Source organism: Lipotes vexillifer, unplaced genomic scaffold, assembly GCF_000442215.2.
Source record: "Lipotes vexillifer unplaced genomic scaffold, Lipotes_vexillifer_v1.1 scaffold779, whole genome shotgun sequence".
Taxonomy (NCBI): Eukaryota; Metazoa; Chordata; class Mammalia; order Artiodactyla; family Lipotidae; genus Lipotes; species Lipotes vexillifer.
This window is the reverse complement of record NW_006788448.1, coordinates 1016496-1038586: the sequence shown is the minus strand read 5'-3', so window position 1 is coordinate 1038586 and position 22091 is coordinate 1016496. Positions and strand designations below refer to the sequence as shown.

Below are 22091 nucleotides of genomic sequence, written 5' to 3'. Positions count from 1 at the left end.
ACTTTTATTAAGTTAACTTTGCTTATGGCTTTACAGTTTACAAAGTGCCTTTATACAACTCATTTAATTTTCATGTTATTTAATCCTGAATCCTGACAATAACTCTAGGAGCTAAGTACTCTTATTGCTCCCGTTTTACATGTGAAAAAATGGAGGCTCAAATATTTACTTGATTTGTATATGATCACAAAGGCAGTAAATAGTGAAACTGAGGCACTAACTCAGGGTTTTTTTTTTTTTTTTGGCTTAAATTCCATGTACTTTCCTTTATATCACATGAATTTATTGCAACCTGATTTTTTTCCAAATTAGAAATACGTTGACAATTATATTTGAAAATGTAGAAGACTTCAAAAAATAAAAAAAAAGGAGGAAAACTTAAAAACCATAAAAGTAGGCGTTTCTTAGAGTAAAAAATCTGCTACATGGACAGCACTTAATGAGTAAACAGTTTTTGTCATTTTTTTTTTAATTAATGAGAAATCATTTATATACTTTACCCTTTTGGCCATCAATACACTGGATTAATTGTATTTGATAATTTGTATACTATTGAGAAGAAACAATGTTTCTGAAATTAATTTCCTAAAATAGGAAAGGTAGATTTAAAGGTGTGATAATTATAAGTATATAAAGACTATAATAGTAAAGGCAGAATAAGTACCAGTCATCATGGATTTTGATCTTCTCAACATGTCATTTAAGTGTTTATTAGTCTATCAACTCTCAGGAGAAAGATTTTTTGACAAGAAGTTATCAAATGCAGACTCACCACTGTGACCGGATGATGTTTTTCCACAACGACGGAGCTCATGGGAGGAGAAACTCCCATTATAGCTAAACTGCTACTGATTCTATTTTTTGAAGCAAAATCACATCTGCCTGTGATCCGGGCTGTGATTGTTCTTCCAGCTTTCTGTTGTGCTGATGTCACAACCCTGGGCCCATACTAAAAAACAAAAAAATATTCAGTTGGTAGAAAATCCATGGCAAAATTTATGGTACTTTTGCTTCTATAACTTATAAAGAAAATACACAGGCACTTAAAATAATTGTATATGCAACCAACTCTAACATGGGGGAAAAATTTTAAACAATACGGCAAAAAGCAAAACATAAAACCGAGCACCCCAAACACCCCTTTAACCTTGGTATACCAACTATTTTATAGGATTTTAGGAACTTCTAAAACTTTATTCTGAAATAATTATAGATTCATAGGAAGTTGCAAAGAGAGCATAGAGAGGTCCTGTGTATTCTTCACCTAGTTTCCTGCAATGATTACATCTTATATAATTACAATGTCAAAACCAAGAAGCTGATGTTGGAATGATGCCTGGGTATAGATCTGTGTCACTTTATCACATGTGTAGATTCCTGTAACTATCACTGCAATCAAGATACAGAACTATTCCATCACCACAAAGCTCTCCCTCGTGCTGTCCTTTCTTTAGAGTCATACCCATCTCCCTTCCCAAACAATCCCTAATTCTTGAACCGCTAATGTTATATGAACTTCTGACCCTTATGGATAAATCATCATTACTCATATGCTTTTGTGTCCTCCCCTTTTTCTTATAGCATTGTTAATATACTTTTTTCCATGAATAGAGACCAGCTATCATTTTTTTTTGAATTTTTGAATTTATTCTTATACAGCAGGTTCTTATTAGTTGTCTATTTTATACATGAGACCAGGTATCATTTTTAATGAGAGGTTTTTATATCAACAAACTGCAGTTTAACTGTCCGAGTTCTTTTCCTATTATACATAGCAAACTTTTGTAATTTAAAAAAAAAAAAAAAAAAAAGAAAAACCCTTTTTTTTTTTTTTTAATTAAAAAAAAAAAAAAACCCTTTTTTTTTTTTTTTAATTAAAAAAAAAAAAAAACCCTTTTTTTTTTTTTTTAATTAAAAAAAAAAAAAAACCCTTTTTTTTTTTTTTTAATTAAAAAAAAAAAAAAACCCTTTTTTTTTTTTTTTAATTAAAAAAAAAAAAAAACCCTTTTTTTTTTTTTTTAATTAAAAAAAAAAAAAAACCCTTTTTTTTTTTTTTTAATTAAAAAAAAAAAAAAACCCTTTTTTTTTTTTTTTAATTAAAAAAAAAAAAAAACCCTTTTTTTTTTTTTTTAATTAAAAAAAAAAAAAAACCCTTTTTTTTTTTTTTTAATTAAAAAAAAAAAAAAACCCTTTTTTTTTTTTTTTAATTAAAAAAAAAAAAAAACCCTTTTTTTTTTTTTTTAATTAAAAAAAAAAAAAAACCCTTTTTTTTTTTTTTTAATTAAAAAAAAAAAAAAACCCTTTTTTTTTTTTTTTGGCTGTACCATGAAGCTTGTGGGATCTTACTTCCCCGACCAGGGGTGGAACCTGGGCCCTCAGCAGTGAAAGCACAGAGCCCTAGCCACTGGACCACCAAGGAATTCCTGGATTTTCCTTTTCCTTTGAGAGTTATTTGTAGAATGTATTGCAAAAAGCGAGATGATCATATCAAAAGGTAATGTCAGGTTTTACAGTTTTTGTTGGTTACCGCTGGACAATACACCAGAAAGATGACATTTATGTCGGGAGTAATACATACATGTACTCATTTTTTTTTTTCATGATCAACTAATTACATTAGCGGGGCAAAAATCAAAAGGAATAAGAAAAAGGGAAATGACATATTTAAAAAACCCCAATATTTGTATCTTAATATCTGACATGGAAACAATGCAGATTATTGGTTGAGAGTACAGGGCTCTGAAGCCAGACTGGCAAAGTCTGAATTACAATTGCATTAGTAATTGTGTCCACTGGTAAGTTACTCTCCCTAAGCCTCAATTTCCTCATGTATGAAACAGGGAGAGCAGGCCCAACTGACTAATGCTAGCCTTTCACTTTCTGTTCAGATGAAGAGCAACGTTAGAAGAGAAACTTTACTGAATAGCTTAAAAATCCAATTAAAACCCCTCGATTATTTCAAATGGAGTTAGAAGAAGTAAAGTGCCATCTATTGTTCAACTTTGTGAACTGCAATAGTACATTTGCTCGTATAACTGCCTAATATATATATTTTTTCAGTAAACGTGCTGCCGAAGCGAGCACGTGTTTTTTGAAAATATTTTCCACCATGAAATTCTGATATTTAACATACTGATGATGTCTGCAGAAAGGAAATAATTTTACAGATGAAAATATTCTTTCACTAGAATGGTAATCCTCCCTTCTCCAGTTATTTGTCTCCTGATTCTCTGCAGTTTACTTTCTACACACACCTCCTTTTAGCTACTGGAAATTACTGAAGAAGACTAGAAAAAGTTTTGCATGTTCATAGGAATCCTCTGTGATTCAAATGAAGAGAAAGATAGCCAGGCCTGGATCACAAATCTCTCTTATTTTCCTGTTCCCAACAATAATGGTTTCATGTAAGGTAAGTAATCCAAGTAATGTATTTGTTTTTGCTTTTGTCAATATGGTTCTTTTTAAAAACAAGAAGACATATTTGAGGTAAATCTGAGTATTTTAATAAGAAAGGAAGAAAACTAGCATGGCACTTACAGATTGATTTACTTGTGATTCTGCTTTCTCTCTAACCCTAAATGCTGTACTTATGTGAATGAAATTGAATGGGTGTCTGTTCTGAAGGAGCAGGATATAGCTGGAGGGGTGGGGGAAGAAGGGCTGTCTATATAATATTATGTTTTTCAGGTTTCAAAGACTTCAAAATTATCTCAGGTGACCAAATTGTTTCAAAAAATAAAAAGGGTGGTAAGTACACTCATTCATTTGGTTCTCATTATGCATGTTCAGATTCAGATATAAACCCAGATGTACAAATGGTGTAGTCATATTTTAAGAAGGGAATTTTGAAAAATCTAGCTCTATGTGTTATCTGGATATGCAGCATGAATGACAAACCAGAAATTTAAATAAATACTCACTGTGTTTATTTAAATGAGATCATCACTATAGGATCACACTTCAAAATGTGTAATCACGAAAAATAAACACAGCTTGAACACACGTCAGGGTTGAATTTTAGTGTCTTATTTCTAAATCAAAACTCCCCCACACATTCAAATTTTTCTTAAGTCATATTTAAGAAATGCAAAATAGCAGATCTCAACATATTTTTCCCCAAAGTTAGTAGCTTCCAAAAGGCAGAAATTCAAGGGACTTCCCTGATGGTGCAGTGGTTAAGAATCCGTCTGCCAATGCAGGGGACATGGGTTCGAGCCCTGGTCCGGGAAGATCCCACATGCCGTGGATCAACTAAGCCTGTGCGCCACAACTACTGAGCCCACGTGCCACAACTACTGAAGCCCGCGTGCCTAGAGCCCATGCTCCACAACAAGAGAAGCCACCGCAATGAGAAGCCCGCACACCGCAATGAAGAGTAGCCCCTGCTCACCACAACTAGAGAAAGCCCACGCGCAGCAACAAAGACCCAACGCAGACAAAACTAAATTAAAAAAAAAAAAAGGAAAAGCAAAAGGCTGGAATACTTCAGATGACTAATTGTCTGGCTGACTCATGCGTCCCTTAGCTGCAGAGAGCTGCCTAGCTCTACAGCACCTTCTAATGGCCTGTGTAACTCTTTTTTTTTTTTTTTTTTTTGGCTGCATTGGGTCTTAGTTGTGGCACACGGGATCTTCATTGAGGCACGTAGGCTTCTCTCTAGTTGAGGCGTGTGGGCTCAGCAGTTGTGGCGCGCGGGCTTAATTGCCCCATGGCGTGTGGTATCTTAGTTCCCTGACCAGGGATCGAACCCATGTCCCCTGCATTGGAAGGTGGATTCTTAACCACTGGACCTCCAGGGAAGTCCCTGTAAATTAAGACCTAAAACCTACTCTGCCATCTTCCTTCCTCTCATGTAAGTGGCTAGGGTCAGGGAGGAGAGGGAGACAAGCAAATCTGAATTATCCCAGCACGTTTATAGAACTGTACATGCCTTTGTGCCAGATCCAAGCCAGAGTAGGGAAGGGCATAGGGTTTTTTTTTTAAACATAATGTTTATTATATGGGAAATTTTTATTTTATTTTTTTTGGTTAGTTTCTGCTTTATAACAAAGTGAATCAGTTATACATATACATATGTTCCCATATCTCTTCCCTCTTGCGTCTCCCTCCCTCCCACCCTCCCTATCCCACCCCTCTAGGTGGTCACAAACCACCAAGCTGATCTCCCTGTGCTATGCGGCTGCTTCCCACTAGCTATCTATTTTTACGTTTGGTAGTGTATATATGTCCATGCCACTCTCTCACTTTGTCACAGCTTACCCTTCCCCCTCCCCATATCCTCAAGTCCATTCTCTAGTAGGTCTGTGTCTTTATTCCTGTCTTACCCCTAGGTTCTTCATGACATTTTTTTTTTCTTAGATTCCATATATATGTTAGCATACGGTATTTGTTTTTCTCTTTCTGACTTACTTCACTCTGTATGACAGACTCTAGGTCTATCCACCTCATTACAAATAGCTCCATTTCGTTTCTTTTTATGGATGAGTAATATTCCATTGTATATATGTGCCACATCTTCTTTATCCATTCATCTGATGATGGACACTTAGGATGCTTCCATCTCCTGGCTATTGTAAATAGAGCTGCAATTAACATTTTGGTACATGACTCTTTTTGAATTATGGTTTTCTCAGGGTATATGCCCAGCAGTGGGATTGCTGGGTCATATGGTAGTTCTATTTGTAGTTTTTTAAGGAACCTCCATACTGTTCTCCATAGTGGCTGTACCAATTCACATTACCACTAGCAGAGCAAGAGTGTTCCCTTTTTTCCACACCGTCTCCAGCATTTATTGTTTGTAGATTTTTTGATGATGGCCATTCTGACCGGTGTGAGATGATATCTCATTGTAGTTTTGATTTGCATTTCTCTAAGGGCATAGGGTTTTTTAAAAAAAAAAAGCCGTGCAGAGGTGAGTCTGATAAGCTTGGCCTGTATCCCTGTGCCCTTCACTTGAGAGACACTGAAGAATACAGGTTTAACAACAGGAGGCCGAGAAGTCAGAACCACAGTATGCATATTAATAGCTTGATTAATTTAACTTCCGGTAAATTCTCCCACAAATACGCCATCCTCATTCAGTACTCTTCCCCCTCTATGGACTCCTCTATTAGCAGCTAGTGACTTTAGGAAAAACAATTTCTATCTTCATTCCAATTATAAATGAAAACTTAAAACCTAACCAAGATGGAGTTACTACAGAGTAGTGTTATATGTCTGCATCCAGGAAAAGGGAAGCTGTAGTTAAATAAGACTATACAAAAAAGCCATTAGCCTCCTAAGCCCTTGAAAATACCCACTAATTTCCTTTAAAATTAATAAGTTCTTCATTTTTGTTTAATTTATTACTACTGTAATAGAATTTTCAGGTGTTATTTTCATTACAAATTCATGTTTTAGCTACTTTGTGTATTAAATATTTTCTGTGGATTGGCCTAAAGACCATATAGACTCTTTTCTCCATGGGAAAATATGTTCTGAGTTCAAAATATCCAATATACAAACAAGTTTGGAACGCTTTTCCCAACATAGGCACCTGAGTTAACTGTACTGACCATTTCTTCCTGTGTAGCGGAAGCTGTAGCTGTTGATGCAGCGCCATGAGGAGCATAAACAGGAAGGTGAACAGAGGAAGTGGAAGCAGCCCCGGCAGGTGGGATGGAAGCAGCAGAGGGAAAGGCAGCAGTGCAGGTGGCTCCCAGGGCTGCCGCTGGCGGGGATGGCGGCACTGCCATTGCTGAGGGCATCGGAGGAGCTGAAGGATCCAAATGAGAAGAATGTTCTTTTCCTTGAACACCAGGACCATACTCTTCCCTTTTATTATTTGTGAAGTCTGTCCCTATAAATCACAAATTAATTCCATTAACACTCTTCCAAGTTAAGATTACTTTTATCTTCCCAACAATGAAAATACATAATCTCCAAAATGTGGTCCAACAGAAATGTAGAAATGTGTCATATACTGGATAGGTTAACACTGTTCGGTTAATGCAGTTTGTCAGTGTTAACTGGTTAATGTCAGCATTAACCACTAAAAACTTCAGACCAGTTCCTTCAACATGTGAAAGCTAATGAATGATTTACTCTTATGTAAAAAAATAAATTATGGACTCAGCTGGGACCTTACAACCACTATAATAATATGGTCACATTGTGCCTAAAGATTTATGTTCTTTGCATTATTTAATACAACTATCCTGATAAATGGCCTGGTATTTAGATCTTTAGAATAGTTTTCTGATATCACCATACCCTCTTCATTTACCATCTATTGCTCTTAGCCTAACAAAACCAATGTATTTTTAATTCTTGATTTTTTCAGCAAACAAAAATAAATCAATAAATAACACTAAAATCTTTACTTTTGATACTGTAAAAGAAATGAGTTCTTGCAGGTAGATTATATGTCATGAATTAAGAGCATATTTGCACACTTAACTGATTTTAGTGACACATATATAGAAACCTTCTCTCAAAACTGAACCTTAATCTTAGATCAAAGGGATAAATAATGTCCAGAAGCCAGGATAAAGGGTCCTATTCTAGATTTCCACCCCCCCAGCATTAGAATTTGGTTAAAATTTCCATTTAAGACTATATCTTCGGGGCTTCCCTGGTGGCGCAGTGGTTAAGAATCCACCTGCCAATGCAGGGGACACGGGTTCGGTCCCTGGTCTGGGAAGATCCCATATGCCACGGAGCAACTAAGCCTGTGAGCCACAATTACTGAAACCCACACACCCAGAGCCCGAGCTCTGTGACAAGAGAAGTCACCGCAATAAGAAGCCCGCGCACCGCAACTAGAGAAAGCCCGTGTGCATCAATGAAGACCCAACATAGCCAAAAATAAATAAAATATATAAATAAAAAAAAAAAAGACTATATCTTTCTGGTACCAAACATCAGGGTGAGGATTTCAATATTCAGTCACTGAGATGTTTCAGAATGTATGAATAGAGGGCATTATGTAGCCCTTTGCTGAAAAGGTTTTCCATGTTGTCCTCATTCCAGAAATTCCAAAAATTTGGACTTCTGTATAAGTTCCATCCAGAAATTTGGACTTCTGAATAAGTTCTTGTCTTAGACTATCTTTACATAAAATAGAGCAATAGTTACTTCATTAACAAAGTTTAATGAGGATTACAATGCATAGGTCCTTTGAAATAATTTGATGAAAGAGATTAATTCAACATATACTGCTTTTGCTTTGAAAACAAAACACAAACACATACTGAGTTTTAATATGTTTTTCATAGAAAGTGACTGATTGTCTCTTTTTAGGTGGATGGCAGACTTATCTGGAACCACACTTATCTTTTTAGGTGGGTGGCAGACTTATGTGGAACCAGTATAGTAATTATTCTCGCTTTAACTGGGTATGTTTTTCAGTTGGAAAGCATTTTTCTACTGTTCCTAAAACTACTTTAAAAATTGGCAGGTATCCCTTTAAAGGCCATTTGTATTGGCATATTTTGTCTACCTCATAGCAACTTTTATCCAAGCTATAAGATTTATTAGGATATTGTACAACATGAGATGCACTGCAGATTATGGCTAGCAGAGAATCAGAAGAGATAAAAAAAATATTTATTTTGCTCTAACAAGTAGAGCAGTACATTAGAAACACTGTATTATTAAAATCTGCATTATAAAAAACAATTGCTTTGGCTTCCCTGGTGGCGCAGTGGTTGAGAGTCCGCCTGCCGATGCAGGGGACACGGGTTTGTGCCCCGGTCTGGGAAGATCCCACATGCCGCGGAGCGGCTGGGCCCGTGAGCCGTGGCCGCTGAGCCTGCACGTCCGGAGCCTGTGCTCCGCAACGGGAGAGGCCCAGAACAGTGAGAGGCCTGCGTACCGCAAAAAAAAAAAAAAATTGCTTTAAGGGGGCCAGAAGTAATATTTTTTCTTGTGAGAATTTATTTTTAAATAAATTTATTTATTTTTTAAATTTATTTTTGGCTGCCTTGGGTCTTCGTTGCTGTGCACGGGCTTTCTCTAGTTGTGGTGAGCAGGGGCTACTCTTCATTGCGGTTCGCGGGGTTCTCATTGCGGTGGCTTCTCTTGTTGCAGAGCATGGGCTCTAGGTGCGTGGGCTTCAGTAGTTGTGGCATGCGGGCTCAGTAGTTGTGGTTTGCAGGCCAGAGCGCAGGCTCAGTAGTTGTGGTACATGGGTTTAGTTGCCCTGCAGCATGTGGGATATTCCCGGACCAGGGCTCAAACCCGTGTCCCCTGCATTGGCAGGTGGATTCTCAACCACTGCGCCACCAGGGAAGTTCCTCTTGTGAGAATTTTTAAAAATTTATTTTAATAGCTGTTATTAAAATGCCACAAGACAAATATCACAGAGCAAATCCAGCATTACACTACACTGAACTTTTGCCTTTCGTAGCTCCATCAACACTAGTGTGTACTGCTAACATGTGTCTTACTAGTCCTGTTTATCTTTATTCCCCGTTGTTATGGTAAACAAAGCACAAGGGGACTTCCCTGGCAGTCCAGTGGTTAAGACTCCGTGCTTCCAATGCAGGGGGTGCAGGTTCGATCCCTGGTCGGGGAACTAAGATCCCACATGCCGCACGGCACAGCCAAAATTAAACAAAACAAAACAAAGCAAAGCATAAGGCCACTGAAAACAGCTGGGATCCCAGAACCTGGCATTGGCTGCAGATGACAGTAGACTTAAAAGCAACAGGAGCAAAAGAAATCATGTTGTATAATTATCAGAATACATTTTCTCCAAGTCCTGTTATGGATATTTGCCTGTAAGAGACATAGCTGTATTTGAATTTAAAATTTAAGATGGTAAATTTATTAAGGTGGTAAGACACTCTGTCCTAAGTAAATTCGTAACCTTCTTAAGTAGGTTATGAGAAATAGATTTCTTGCAATTGAATGTAGCAAGTTCTAATGATTATAATTTCTCACTGTACTTGTGAAACCCAGTATCTGTTACAAGTAGATAATTAAATTCTTCAACTTAATATATACAACTTGCTAACAATTACAACCGAAAGCAGACTGTCCAATCATTGGGGATGGTAAGTTTGTTTTTAGCATTAATACTCAATTAAAAGATGATTTACTAGAGAAATCAAGTACTCATTTGGGTATTAGCAAGATAACCATTCAGCTTCAAGATTCTATGATTCTAAGTTTCTAACTTGCATGTGGGTCACATACCATGACTGTTTCAGAAAGAAAACGATTTGCCTTAACTCACTACCATCTATAGCGTGCACAATTGAAATAAAAACTGTTTGTTGATGCTTTAAAATGAGGGCATAACAAGCACAGACAAGTTATTCACAGGACTGAAATCATATTAATGATGGTACAAAATGAAATTGTCTCAATAAATAAACTGAGTTTCAAACAGGATTTAATATGAGGAAATACTGCAAAAATGTTCAATGTGTACATGAAACTTTGGAGGCTGACTTAAGACTGCAATAATTATATCATGAGTATCCTCTTACATGTTAAAGTATTTTTTGTCTTTTAAAGTGCTTTCAATTATATTTCACTGCATTCTCACAAGAACCCTCTATGAAGCAGGTAAGGAAGATTTATATTATCTTCTTTGTTCAGAGAAGAAAACTAAAACCCAGTGAGGAAAATAGGCCTCCTTGTAAATTGGTGGCAAAGCTGTTCTAAGCCATGTGGATGACAAAAGCCACTCAGATCCTAGCCAATACATGGACCTTTCTTGGCATAGAATTATTTTACTCAACTTCTATAGATAGGCCTATATGTATACTTGTTGAAAATGAGTTTTAGTTGAGGACTCTCTTGCACTGGAAGACAAGCAATTTTTAAAAAATGGGCAACCATGAATAGACAAGAAATATTTAATAATGAAAACAGTCTAAGGAATTTGGCTACTTAGAAAAAAACAAATGAAATTTTATACTTAAAGGCATTACCATTATAGTTAAAAGAGCCTTAAAATAATGTTATACATTCAAAGCATTATTATAACATTGAGCCTAAATACTTGAGTTAACAGTTTACTTGATCAGATATAAGATACTGTAAGTAACCATGACTGAGAGAATTTTCATGGCAGATTTAAAACTGAATATAACACCATGATATTAAAAATAGCAGTGCCTGGATAAGACATAGGTACTGCAGAAAATCAGTACTGCAGACCACACCAATCACTGAAATCTCCTCAAATCCTTTTTGAAAGTAGGCAGAGAATCTTAAACAAAATACTAACCTGTATCACCTCTGCTTTGAAATATAGTCATGGCTTCAAGATTTAATGCACATACACCCCTCATGAAAGCTTTCTTCATGGAATCTTCAAAGTGCTCTTTTTCATGCTGCATCCTTTGGATCTCAGCTTTTGTATTTTCCAAAGCTCCAGATAACTAAAATCAGGAAAATTTTTAAAAAGAAGAGAAAAATATTGAGACACAAGGAAGAATATCTATTGTTTAAAAAAAAAAAGAGACTTATACTGTGAAGTTATTTTTGTGTGAAATACTAAAATCACTTTACCACATACCTCTTCTGCTGTGTCTCAATTTATTTTAAAAGATGCATCTAACCTCTATTGTCTCCATCAACAAACCATTTTCATTCCTAACCATAAAGTCAGGGTTTAAACAAAGGGAATTTTACACCAGTCCCAATCCTGATTGATGTGTTCTAATTATACAAAATGATGTTATTTCTCACCATAAAATTTTTATGTAGGATACTAAACAAAATATATTAAGAGCCCCAAACAGCCCTCACCCCTTCAGAAAAAAATAACTAAATGCCTGCAACAGTAACAGTTTTTTTTTAACTAGATGTTATCTATAGAATTTAAAGTGCAAAGTGCCATTAGGTACGACACTTTCCCACAGACCAAATCTAAAGGGACTGCATGGGACTTCCCTGGTGGTGCAGTGGTTAAGAATCCACCTGCTGATGCAAGGGGCATGGGTTCGAGCCCTGGTCCGGGAAGATCCCACATGCTGCAGAGCAACTAAGCCCATGCGCCACAACTACTGAAGCCCTTGCGCCTAGAGCCTGTGCTCTGCAACAAGAGAAGCCACTCCAATGAGAAGTCTGCGCACCGCAACGAAGAGTAGCCCCTGCTCTCGGCAACTAGAGAAAGCCCAGTGCAACAATGAAGACCCAATGCAGCCAAAAGTAAAAAATAAATTAAAAAAAATTAAAAAGGGACTGCATTTTTGCATGTCATTTTCAATTGCAGAAAATTATTTGCATAATAAAACTTTAAGAATTTAGTGTTATAATGATGAAAAAATTTTTTTCCCTCTTAATATTTGATTTCAAGAGGCCTACTGCATTCTTTAGTATGGTTTTATTTTCATTTTGGGTCTCAAACTTTTTCCTATGGAAACAATGTTAATATTGTTATAAGTCTAAATAACTTCAATTTATATACAACCACTTTATACCAACATTATAAAAACATAGTATACTTAAAATAACATCAGGATAAACACTTTTGTTTTTGGTCTTTATTTCTGGCTAAATAAAGGCCAAAAGAAGCCTAAGAAAGTATGCTTTCTGAGAGATGTAAGGATCTGTGGCTGATTTACATTTCCAAGAGAAATGTACATGCAAGAGCTTTAACACAGGTTTGGAGGTCAAAGTTATAACTACTTAAAAGAACAAATAAGTCTGTAAGTCTGACTAGTACTGTTCATTCCCAGTAGTCTCATTTGAACCCACACTGCACTGAATGAAATTGGAGAAATGGGTTACTCTGCTTAACGGTAAACTAACAGTGAGTGATGCTACCCATCTTTTTTACTTTTATTAAAAAAGTGAAAAAAAAGTTTACCACTGCAACTTTGGCTTCATAGTCATTGGAAATCTGGACACAGACTTCCTCAGCTCTTGCTTGGCAAGCTCGTTCCACCACTTCTTTCCACTGCTTCTGTACTATGGCCCTCCAGCCTCTCCAGACTTTCTTCAGTAAAGTTCTCTGGAAGTACTGGTCAGCTAGTTTACTTTCATAAACCTAAACGAAAGTAATATACAACCTCAAAAACACAGTGGACTGGTAAAATATACTTTGTTACTACTGGCAGTAGTAACAAAAAACAAGCCTGCAGGAAGCAGGGTACATGCATTATCATTTAATACTATGTAATGGTGTTCTTCTCATGTGCAGATGGGAGGACAGGCTTAAAGAGGTTAAGCAACCTGCCTAGGTCACACAGGCAGAAAGGGAAAAGCCAACCTTGCCTCATTCCAGAGCCTAAGCTCTTATCCATTACATCATTGCTTTATGCAACTAATCAAGGGAGGGGAAAACAAAAAAACAAATGAAAGAAAATGAGTTAACTTGCCCCTTGCCATCTTGGTTATGAATTCACATGACCTTTTAGCTGAAAACAGGGCTAGGAGCTGGAAGGCAGAAAGGGTGGTGACTGTGGCTCCAGATGGCCCTGCTTTCTCTACAGCTTGGTGGCCACCACCATAAGCAGATTAATTTAATTTACATACTTTACCATCATATTTAGTACCAAAATGATCCTAGTAGGAACACATGCTATTCTTCTTTTATCAATGAATTTAAATTCTTTTGAAGGAGCATATCCAATTTTTGATTTTCTTAAAAAATTTTTTTATTCAAAAACCGATGGCAACTTCAACTATTTCAACTAACAGTTGAACATATTCTCATTATGTCACCCAATAACTTTCAAAATATGACTCGGTTTTAAATAGCTCTTTTAAATATGGTTAATGTAGATTTAATCTATTGGGATTAATTTTAAAAAAGAAGCACTAATAAGTATTCTTAAAGGAGAAATCCTATTCCATGAGAGTAACAGCCTTTTCCTTAAATATTAATCTCTTGGAACTAAATGCACAAAGATTACTCCATGACTCACATGGGCATCATATATAAAAAAATTATATATATATATAATCTCCATCCCCTACACTCTTTGAGTCTCTGTATTCTGCCTTCTTATGGATACATATATACTTTCATACTTTTCTACTTCTGATACAATAATTTACTATTCTCAGCTTATATTTATACTGATATACTGATTCAGCTCACTTTTTTTTTTTAACATTTTTATTGGAGTATAATTGCTTTACAATGGTGTGTTAGTTTCTGCTTTATAACAAAGTGAATCAGTTATACATATACATATGTTCCCATCTCTCTTCCCACTTTCGTCTCCCTCCCTCCCACCCTCCCCTCTAGGTGGTCACAAAGCACCGAGCTGATCTCCCTGTGCTATGCGGCTGATTCAGCTCACTTAATTAAAATAAAAGATATTCAAGTTTAAATTATATATAAACTAAGGTTAATTTTTAAAAAGCTTATGGACATGGATTTAATTCTTATTAAGGCAAGTTATACAACAAACATGCAATTTTATAATGTATAAATATAGTATTGCCTCTTTATGAAGATGATATATTCAAGTATTTTAGAAGTAGAAATAATATAGGAAGCATATGATATGCTAAAGGTGATAAATTCATGTGATTACATCTGAAGTCAAATTTGTTAAAGGGGATTCCACCACTAGGACATCTGTAATTTTAGGTACAGTTCTTATTAACCTACTATGAAGTAGAAAATGATATATCAATAAGTCTATAAAATATAAGGAGTATTTTTTCCCAAGCCATACCAAAATCAAGTTCCTTTAAAACAAGAGTAACATTAAATTGTTAATTCATTTTGACTTATTAAAAAAATCTTTCTTTGACTTGAACAAGAGTTCTAATACATGATTCTAAATGCTTCTGAGTTCAAAAGTCTAATAAGTGTCAGTCAGCTTTTCTTTTTCACACTTACGTCCTGTCTGGATTTGACATGGCTGATTCGCCAGCGGAAGAATGTTCTCATCAACTCTATCCTTTCCTTTTGCTTGCCTATGGCATGAGACAAGCTAGAAATCACCTGTAAACAGCAATTAGTAAAATGGTTTTTTTATATATCAAAAAATGCTAGAATACTTATGGATCACTACTGTATTCATCCAGTTAACCTCATTAAAAAACTTTCCCATATGAATACACTACTTATCAATGAATGAAGGGGAACAAAAGAGGAAAGAAATCTTCATTATGTGTATCCTGGTAATAATAAAATGTTTATATACAGTATATGAAAATTAATATGATCACTGGAATTTAATTCAAAAAAACCAACCATACATTTGAGAGTTTTACTATGTATACAAAATGTTTTTATTCACTAGACTTGAGGGCAGAGACCAGGTTTAAAATATCTTTCTAGCCCCTAAATACCTTCAATACCTTGGATTAGAAGTTTCTCAATAATTGTTTGATGATTTTCTGGATTCAACAAACTCATAAAAGCAAATAATTGTTACACTTTGATGTACTTTTTTCAGTGATATTATTCTTGTTCTTTTAAAAAACAAAAATCTATGAAGGCTTTTAAATCCTGATATAATATTCTTTTTTTTTTTTTTTTGTGGTACGTGGGCCTCTCACTGCTGTGGCCTCTCCCGTTGCAGAGCACAGGCTCCGGACCTGCAGGCTCAGTGGCCAAGGCTCATGGGCCCAGCCGCTCCGTGGCATGTGGGATCTTCCCAGACTGGGGCATGAACCCGCATCCCCTGCATCGGCAGGCAGACTCTCAACCACTGCGCCACCAGGGAAGCCCAATATTCTTTCTTATAAAGAACTGAGTAACTGAAATATATATCTAAAAATGGCCCCATTAAAAAGAGATTTGGTAAATTAGGCATATTTACTGAGAGACATTCTGGTTCTTTAAATAATTTTCAAAAGTGGAAAAGGGCAGGAATTCTAAGATACTAGTAATAGTCCATTAAGCTGTGTAGTGGCACATGGCTGTTCACTTTATTTTCAAAAACTGGACATGCATATACACTCTTTTTGCGTGTGACACTTTTGAAATAAAAAAATTAAATTTAATAAAATATTTTAAAACCTTAGGAGAGAATTTTGAGGGTAATAGAGAGACTGACATTAGTATCTATTGTTTCAAAAAAGCAAACTACGTAAAATGATCAATTTTACATTGCACCCTATAACACCCCCAAAAAAGTATATTTTAAAAAACCGAATATCTTATCTAGTTCATTAAAACAGTGAGTGCTGCATCTGCAGACAAGTAGCTGAGGTGTCTGCTGTGAGTCCCTCTTCTCTGAAGGTCACCATCATCCTGGGGGAGCTACAGATTTGCTGCCCTTCTGCTTTGTTCAAGGTGCTGTTGGGAAGCACGAAATTAGCCCAGATTTGAACCCTACTCTCAAGTTCTTAAGAGCCTGACAGAAAGTGAAATAAACAGTGCTCTTGTGCTTATCAACAAAATGAAGGACTTCATTAATGAATAAAGACATATCACAGATAGAATGTGGGATACTTATGCCCCTCCGAAAGGATGGTTGAAAATGTGGGTAATGCTGGTTCCCTGACATTCTGTTAAGGGCAGTTAGGAAGAAAAGATTGGGAAGAAAAAACTAGTGTTCCCACACTTAATATGCACTCTTAAAGCACACAAAACGTGATGGCAAAGATAAAATGACGTGATCCTGGCACATTTAATGTGAAGAATAAATCTTATTTCTATGCATCTATTTTTCTACCAGTTTCTGAAATGATCTTCCCTTTGTATCTTGTAATGATCTAAACAATCAGTTCCTGGCATTTATTACCTAGCAAGACATTTACTGAATCTCAGTTAAAAAGCAGTATGAAAAAGAAGACCTCATCTTTTCTCCCAATGGAGACTTCATAGGTTTTTTGCAGCTCCTTCAAGCTGTTGATCTGGCTGCACAGTTGTTTTATATCTGCTGCATGCTTTTCTCTCTCTTTTTTCATTTCCATTCGGTGCCAGTCAATAAAATTAAGTCTCCATTTACTTAGTTCAGATATGATGTTTGTCTGAAAAATAAATATACTGACAATTAAGTAGTCTGTTCCTTAATACCGCTTCATAAAATGACACTGAAATTAAGAAAAATTTTTTAAAAATCAGAACAAACAATCAACGTAAGAGCTATTTAAAAAAAAATCCACTAATGAAAACATCTGCAAGTTCAACAGTCACAGCTCTTCTTAGTTCACATTCACCATACTAAGGACATGATTTTTTTCCCTATTTTAAGTTACTTTGTATGAAACCTTAGTGTCATTAAAATATTTTTTAGGTCTCATTCATTAATAAACAGTTCCTTTGTTTACTCAAGGACTTAAATATCCATATTAAGGTGGATCAGACAAAAAGGAAATGCAGGACTATGGCCTAGGCTGAGCCACAGGACTGGGATATTATTTAGATAGAGATGAACAGTGGAAACCATTGGAGTTGATGTTTTCTTCCTCCAAATCATTCATCACAACAGCCACCTTACAACAAATTGCTAAGACTGATCCCTTTTCACCCTACTGACTGGCATAAATAAAAAGACCAAATAATCATGTTATCAAAAAATTGGATAACAGTATCAGAAAACTGGGTAACAGTATGGTTAACTGAACATAGGACAATTTTTAAATGGTTGGTGGTACATTACTCCAATGGACTTAATGCCACAAATCAGAAGTATGAAACCTGTTCCCTGGAGAAAAATGATAGAAATTATACTAAAAGATTAATTCTCGATCTAAGGTTCCAAATAATGGAGAAAATATAGATGCCACAAAACTCTCATGACCATAATTTCTCCACATATGTGAATACTCAGCTTAGTTTTCTCAAACTGTTTCAGAAAAACTGTCATTTTCTCCATTATATTTTAAATAGCAGAAAAACTGCCATTTCTGGATTACTTTGTTTTATTTAGAGGCCATTAACATCACCAAAATAAAAATCAATTTTTACTGATTTATCAGTTATACACTGTGGTTGCTATAAGAGTGGCTATAAAATGAATACATGTTGCTAAAATTGGGTCTTATGCTTCATATAAAAGGAGACATTTCCATTAGTCATAGGTACGATGTGGGAAAGGCTCAATAGGTGTCACACAGGCTGAGCCTTTCAAAACATCTTGAGAAGTTCAGTAGCACATGGAGAGCTGTTCCAGCAACTATTTAAAACCTTGCTATTCAAAGTATGGCTTCTGAACCATCACCTGGGAGCTTGTTAGAAATGCACCATCTTAGGGATGTCCCTGGTGGCACAGTGGTTAAGAATCTGCCTGCCAGTGCAGGGTGACATAGGTTCGAGCCCTGCTCTGGGAAGACCCCACATGACACGGAGCAACTAGGTCCATGCTCCACAACCACTGAGCCTGTGCTCTAGACACTGCAAGTCACAACTACTGAGCCCACGTGCCACAACTACTGAAGCCCGGGAGCCTAGAGCCTGTGCTCCACAACAAGAGAAGCCACCACAATGAGAAGCGCGCACAGAGCAATGAAGAGTAGCCCCCGCTCACCGCAACTAGAGAAAGCCCATGTGCAGCAACGAAGACCCAATGCAGCCAAAAATAAATAAATAAAACTAAATAAAAAATTAAAAAAAAAGTGGTACAGGTCTAACTATGTGCATTTCAAAAAAAAAAGAAAAAGAAATGCACCATCTTGGATCATGGCCAAGACCGACTGAATAAGAAGCTGCAGTTTAACAGAATCCCCAGATGATTCATATGGATGTTAACGATTGAGAGGCATAGATTTAAGACACTGGACTGATCTAAGGCAACTAAAGTTTTTTTTTCTTTTTAAACTTTTTAATTCAAAGAAAAGAAGAATAAACAGTGGAATCAAGAGCAAAACTGCTATACTACATATTAAACAATTGTAAGTGAACACTGTAATACCTTAAGACCTGAACTCCAATGATCAAGCACATTTTCCATCTTTTGAAGGTTTTCATCAGAAATAAGAAAATCGGTCCCAACTACTTCATGGGTATCTACAGGACTAGAATTGGACCTTGGTGAGGAAGAGTCAACTAAAAGATTTGAACTGAAGAAGTCCATAACCAGGTGAGGTGACTTCCTTGGAGATGACACTGGTGATGACCCTGGAAGAAAAGAAAAGTTGGAGTGGTTAGCTAAATTGAAAATAACCCAAATTGGTAAGGAGTTATACTGGAAGCCTACAAGATGTCAGTTATCTATGGAGGCTGAGGAAAATGCAGAGAATGGACTTCCAGTGTACTGAATCTGGCTATTTTAAATTTCAGTATTGTCACTGATTTAGGACTGACCAGCACAAGAAGTCTCCTACACTTCCCGCCCCCACCCACAAATGACCTCTATCCCAAATAAGGATGTTTCATATACCTAGGTATAGCCTGAGCTGAAACTATTATCATTCACATCATCATATCAACATTTACTAAGTGCTTTTTATGTTCCTGTGATAAAAATGTCATAAGGATTAGCTCATAATACACACTACTCTAAGAAAAAGGTATTATTATCTCCATTTTACTGATGAGGAAACTGAGGTTTAGAAAGGGTTAAGTAACTGACCAAGGCCAGAGTGGCTGTATATAAGTCATTATTATTTTATGTAAAACAATGGGGTGGGTTTTAACACTACTAAAATTCAACACTCTCTTTAAGAGACTAGTTTAGTTTATCAAACACTCAGTTGTAAGGCACCCTGTGAGCCTTCAACATATAGGTGAGAAATATATGTATCTATATATATGTATGTACATATGTACATCACTCCCACCTCCTTCCCATGTACATGGGGGGTTGGTGTGAGAGCCAGAGCCAGAAAGAGAATTGGTATCTATCTTTAAAAAGCACAAAAATAGAAAAGTTACTATTTTATCACACATGAATAGTGGAATTACAGACTATTCATCATAACTTCTCATGTATCTCACACTTTTACTATAAGGGTCCTAATAACCAAGACTGAAGGGCTTTCCTCTTTTCCTTACTGAATGTATCAAATGAAGAATAATCTACTATAGAACTTGTTATTTAAAAGTAAATCTTTCCAGAATACTTTGCAAAAGGGAAAATCATTCCCTAATACATATATTTTGTGTAAAAAAGATGTATCAAAAAATGGTTCAGGCTAGTCATACAATGAAACACTACCTACATGTTCTGAAGATGGTTAAGGAACCCAAAGAAAAAGGCAGAATAACAAAGTACATGAATATTCTCTTTTACTACAATTAGACCTGCACTCAGGGAAAAAGCATGGCTCTGCTTTTTTGTTGTTGTTTTTAAATATATACTCACCTTTTAAAAAATAGCATCAACTTAAGAATGTGGGAGGCTCCAAGTCTTCCATTTATAAGTGAGAAAACTAAAGGATAGAGGCATTTCTTATATGGTGGCTTAAATGGTCCTTACATTAAATAACACTGAATCGGGCTTCCCTGGTGGCACAGTGGTTGAGAGTCCGCCTGCCGATGCAAGGGACACGGGTTCATGCCCCGGTCCGGGAAGATCCCACATGCCGCAGAGCGGCTGGGTCCGTGAGCCATGGCCGCTGAGCCTGCGCGTCCGGAGCCTGTGCTCCGCAACGGGAGAGGCCACAACAGTGAGAGGCCCCCGTACCGAAAAACAAAAACAAAAACAAACCACCGAATCACATAGTAAGAAAAGTCTATTTTTATTATTCTATGTCAAAGAAAAAGTTTCAATCTGGTGTTAGTATGCTTTTACAACCTCTTTAACACTTGCTAATCTCACCCTTCAACAAAGGAAAAACAGACTTCAGGCTGAACATATCATCACTACTAGTATTCAGTCAAAATTTAACAACTTTGTTTTAGTTGCATTTATTTTAATCATTGCTTTCTAATTGTAACAAGTATATATTATTTTATGCGATAATAATGACAGATAAAAATTTTCCTTTTAAAATGAATTTAAGCTAAAAATGAATATATATAAAGAAAAACACTAAATGATAGGACAGGTGGTATAAAGATGGGACAGAAGTCATTAAGTTTGTACATGGATGCCTGAAAGTTGGGAAATAATGTTCTGGTTTATGAAAAAAATTAAATTGGCCAAAACGATATCCCATTAAATCTTTAAAAATATCTGCCCTTTGGGACTTCCCCGGTGGTCCAGTGGATAAGACTCCACACTCCCAACACAGGGGGCCCGGGTTCGATCCCTGGTTGGGGAACTAGATCCCTCATGCATGCCACAACTAAAAGATCCCACATGCTGCAACAAAGATTCCACGTGCTGCAACTAAGACCCGGCACAGCAAAATAAGTAAATAAATATTAAAAAAAAAAATCTGCCCTCTACTCTAGCAGTTTTAAGAAAAAAATGCCACACATTATAATGCATTAACCTGTCTTAATTGTAGTATCTGGCATCTTACAAAATAATTTTATTTTAAAGATTTTTTTGATGTGCACCATTTTTAAAGTCTTTATTGAATTTGTTATAATATCGCGTCTGTTTTATGTTTTGTTTTTTTGGCTGCGAGGTATGTGGGATCTTAGCTCCCCAACCCGGGATTGGATCTGCACCCCCTGCACTGGAAGGTGAAGTCTTAACCACTGGACTGCCAGGGAAGTCCCCAAAATTATTTTATTTTATTTATTTATTTTTATAAATGTATTTATTTATTTATTTTTGGCTGCATTGGGTCTTCATTGCTGCACACAGGCTTTCTCTAGTTGCGGCGAGTGGGGGCTACTCTTCGTTGCGGTGCGCGGACTTCTCACTGCAGTGGCTTCTTTGTTGCGGAGCACGGGCTCTAGGCACACAGGCTTCAGTAGTTGCAGCATGTGGGCTCAGTAGTTGTGGCTCGTGGGCTCTAGAGCGTGGGCTCAGTAGTTGTGGCGCACGGGCTTAGTTTGCTCCGCGGCATGTGGGATCTTCCTGGACCAGGGCTCAAACCCGTGTCCCCTGAATTGGCAGGCAGATTCTCAACCACTGCATCACCAGGGAAGCCCCCAAAATTATTTTAAATAGTATTACTTAATAAATTAGTAATAATAGCATTTAAAAATCCTACCAATAAGTAATATGGTGCAATTATTCCCCTTACTACATGGCTAATATTCACCAAGCACAAAATGTTGTATATTAATAAAAATAAGCTAAGGAAAAGTCATACCGTCTGTCTTTGAATGACTTGAAATATTTAAATCACATCTTTTACCAACTTCCATCCTCATTTCTCTCACTGCAGAGCTATTTCCT

At 36.3% G+C, this 22091-nt stretch overlaps 1 protein-coding gene across 2 annotated transcripts in view; it reads right to left on the bottom strand.

Annotated features, from left to right (window-relative positions):
* POC5 (POC5 centriolar protein) overlaps positions 1 to 22091 on the bottom strand; it is a 37487-nt gene that overhangs the window by 2087 nt on the left and 13309 nt on the right. Inside the window, exons 4-11 of one of the 2 annotated variants that reach the window (XM_007461603.1) lie at positions 22006 to 22089; positions 18765 to 18958; positions 16705 to 16881; positions 14798 to 14902; positions 12809 to 12988; positions 11222 to 11375; positions 6555 to 6838; positions 773 to 949 (exon numbers count right to left, since the gene is read on the bottom strand). In XM_007461603.1, coding sequence (XP_007461665.1) covers positions 773 to 949; positions 6555 to 6838; positions 11222 to 11375; positions 12809 to 12988; positions 14798 to 14902; positions 16705 to 16881; positions 18765 to 18958; positions 22006 to 22089 — 1355 coding nt within the window. Of the gene's footprint in view, positions 1 to 772; positions 950 to 6554; positions 6839 to 11221; positions 11376 to 12808; positions 12989 to 14797; positions 14903 to 16704; positions 16882 to 18764; positions 18971 to 22005; positions 22090 to 22091 lie in introns of both variants that reach the window. The other variant, XM_007461602.1, reaches the window with a different exon arrangement.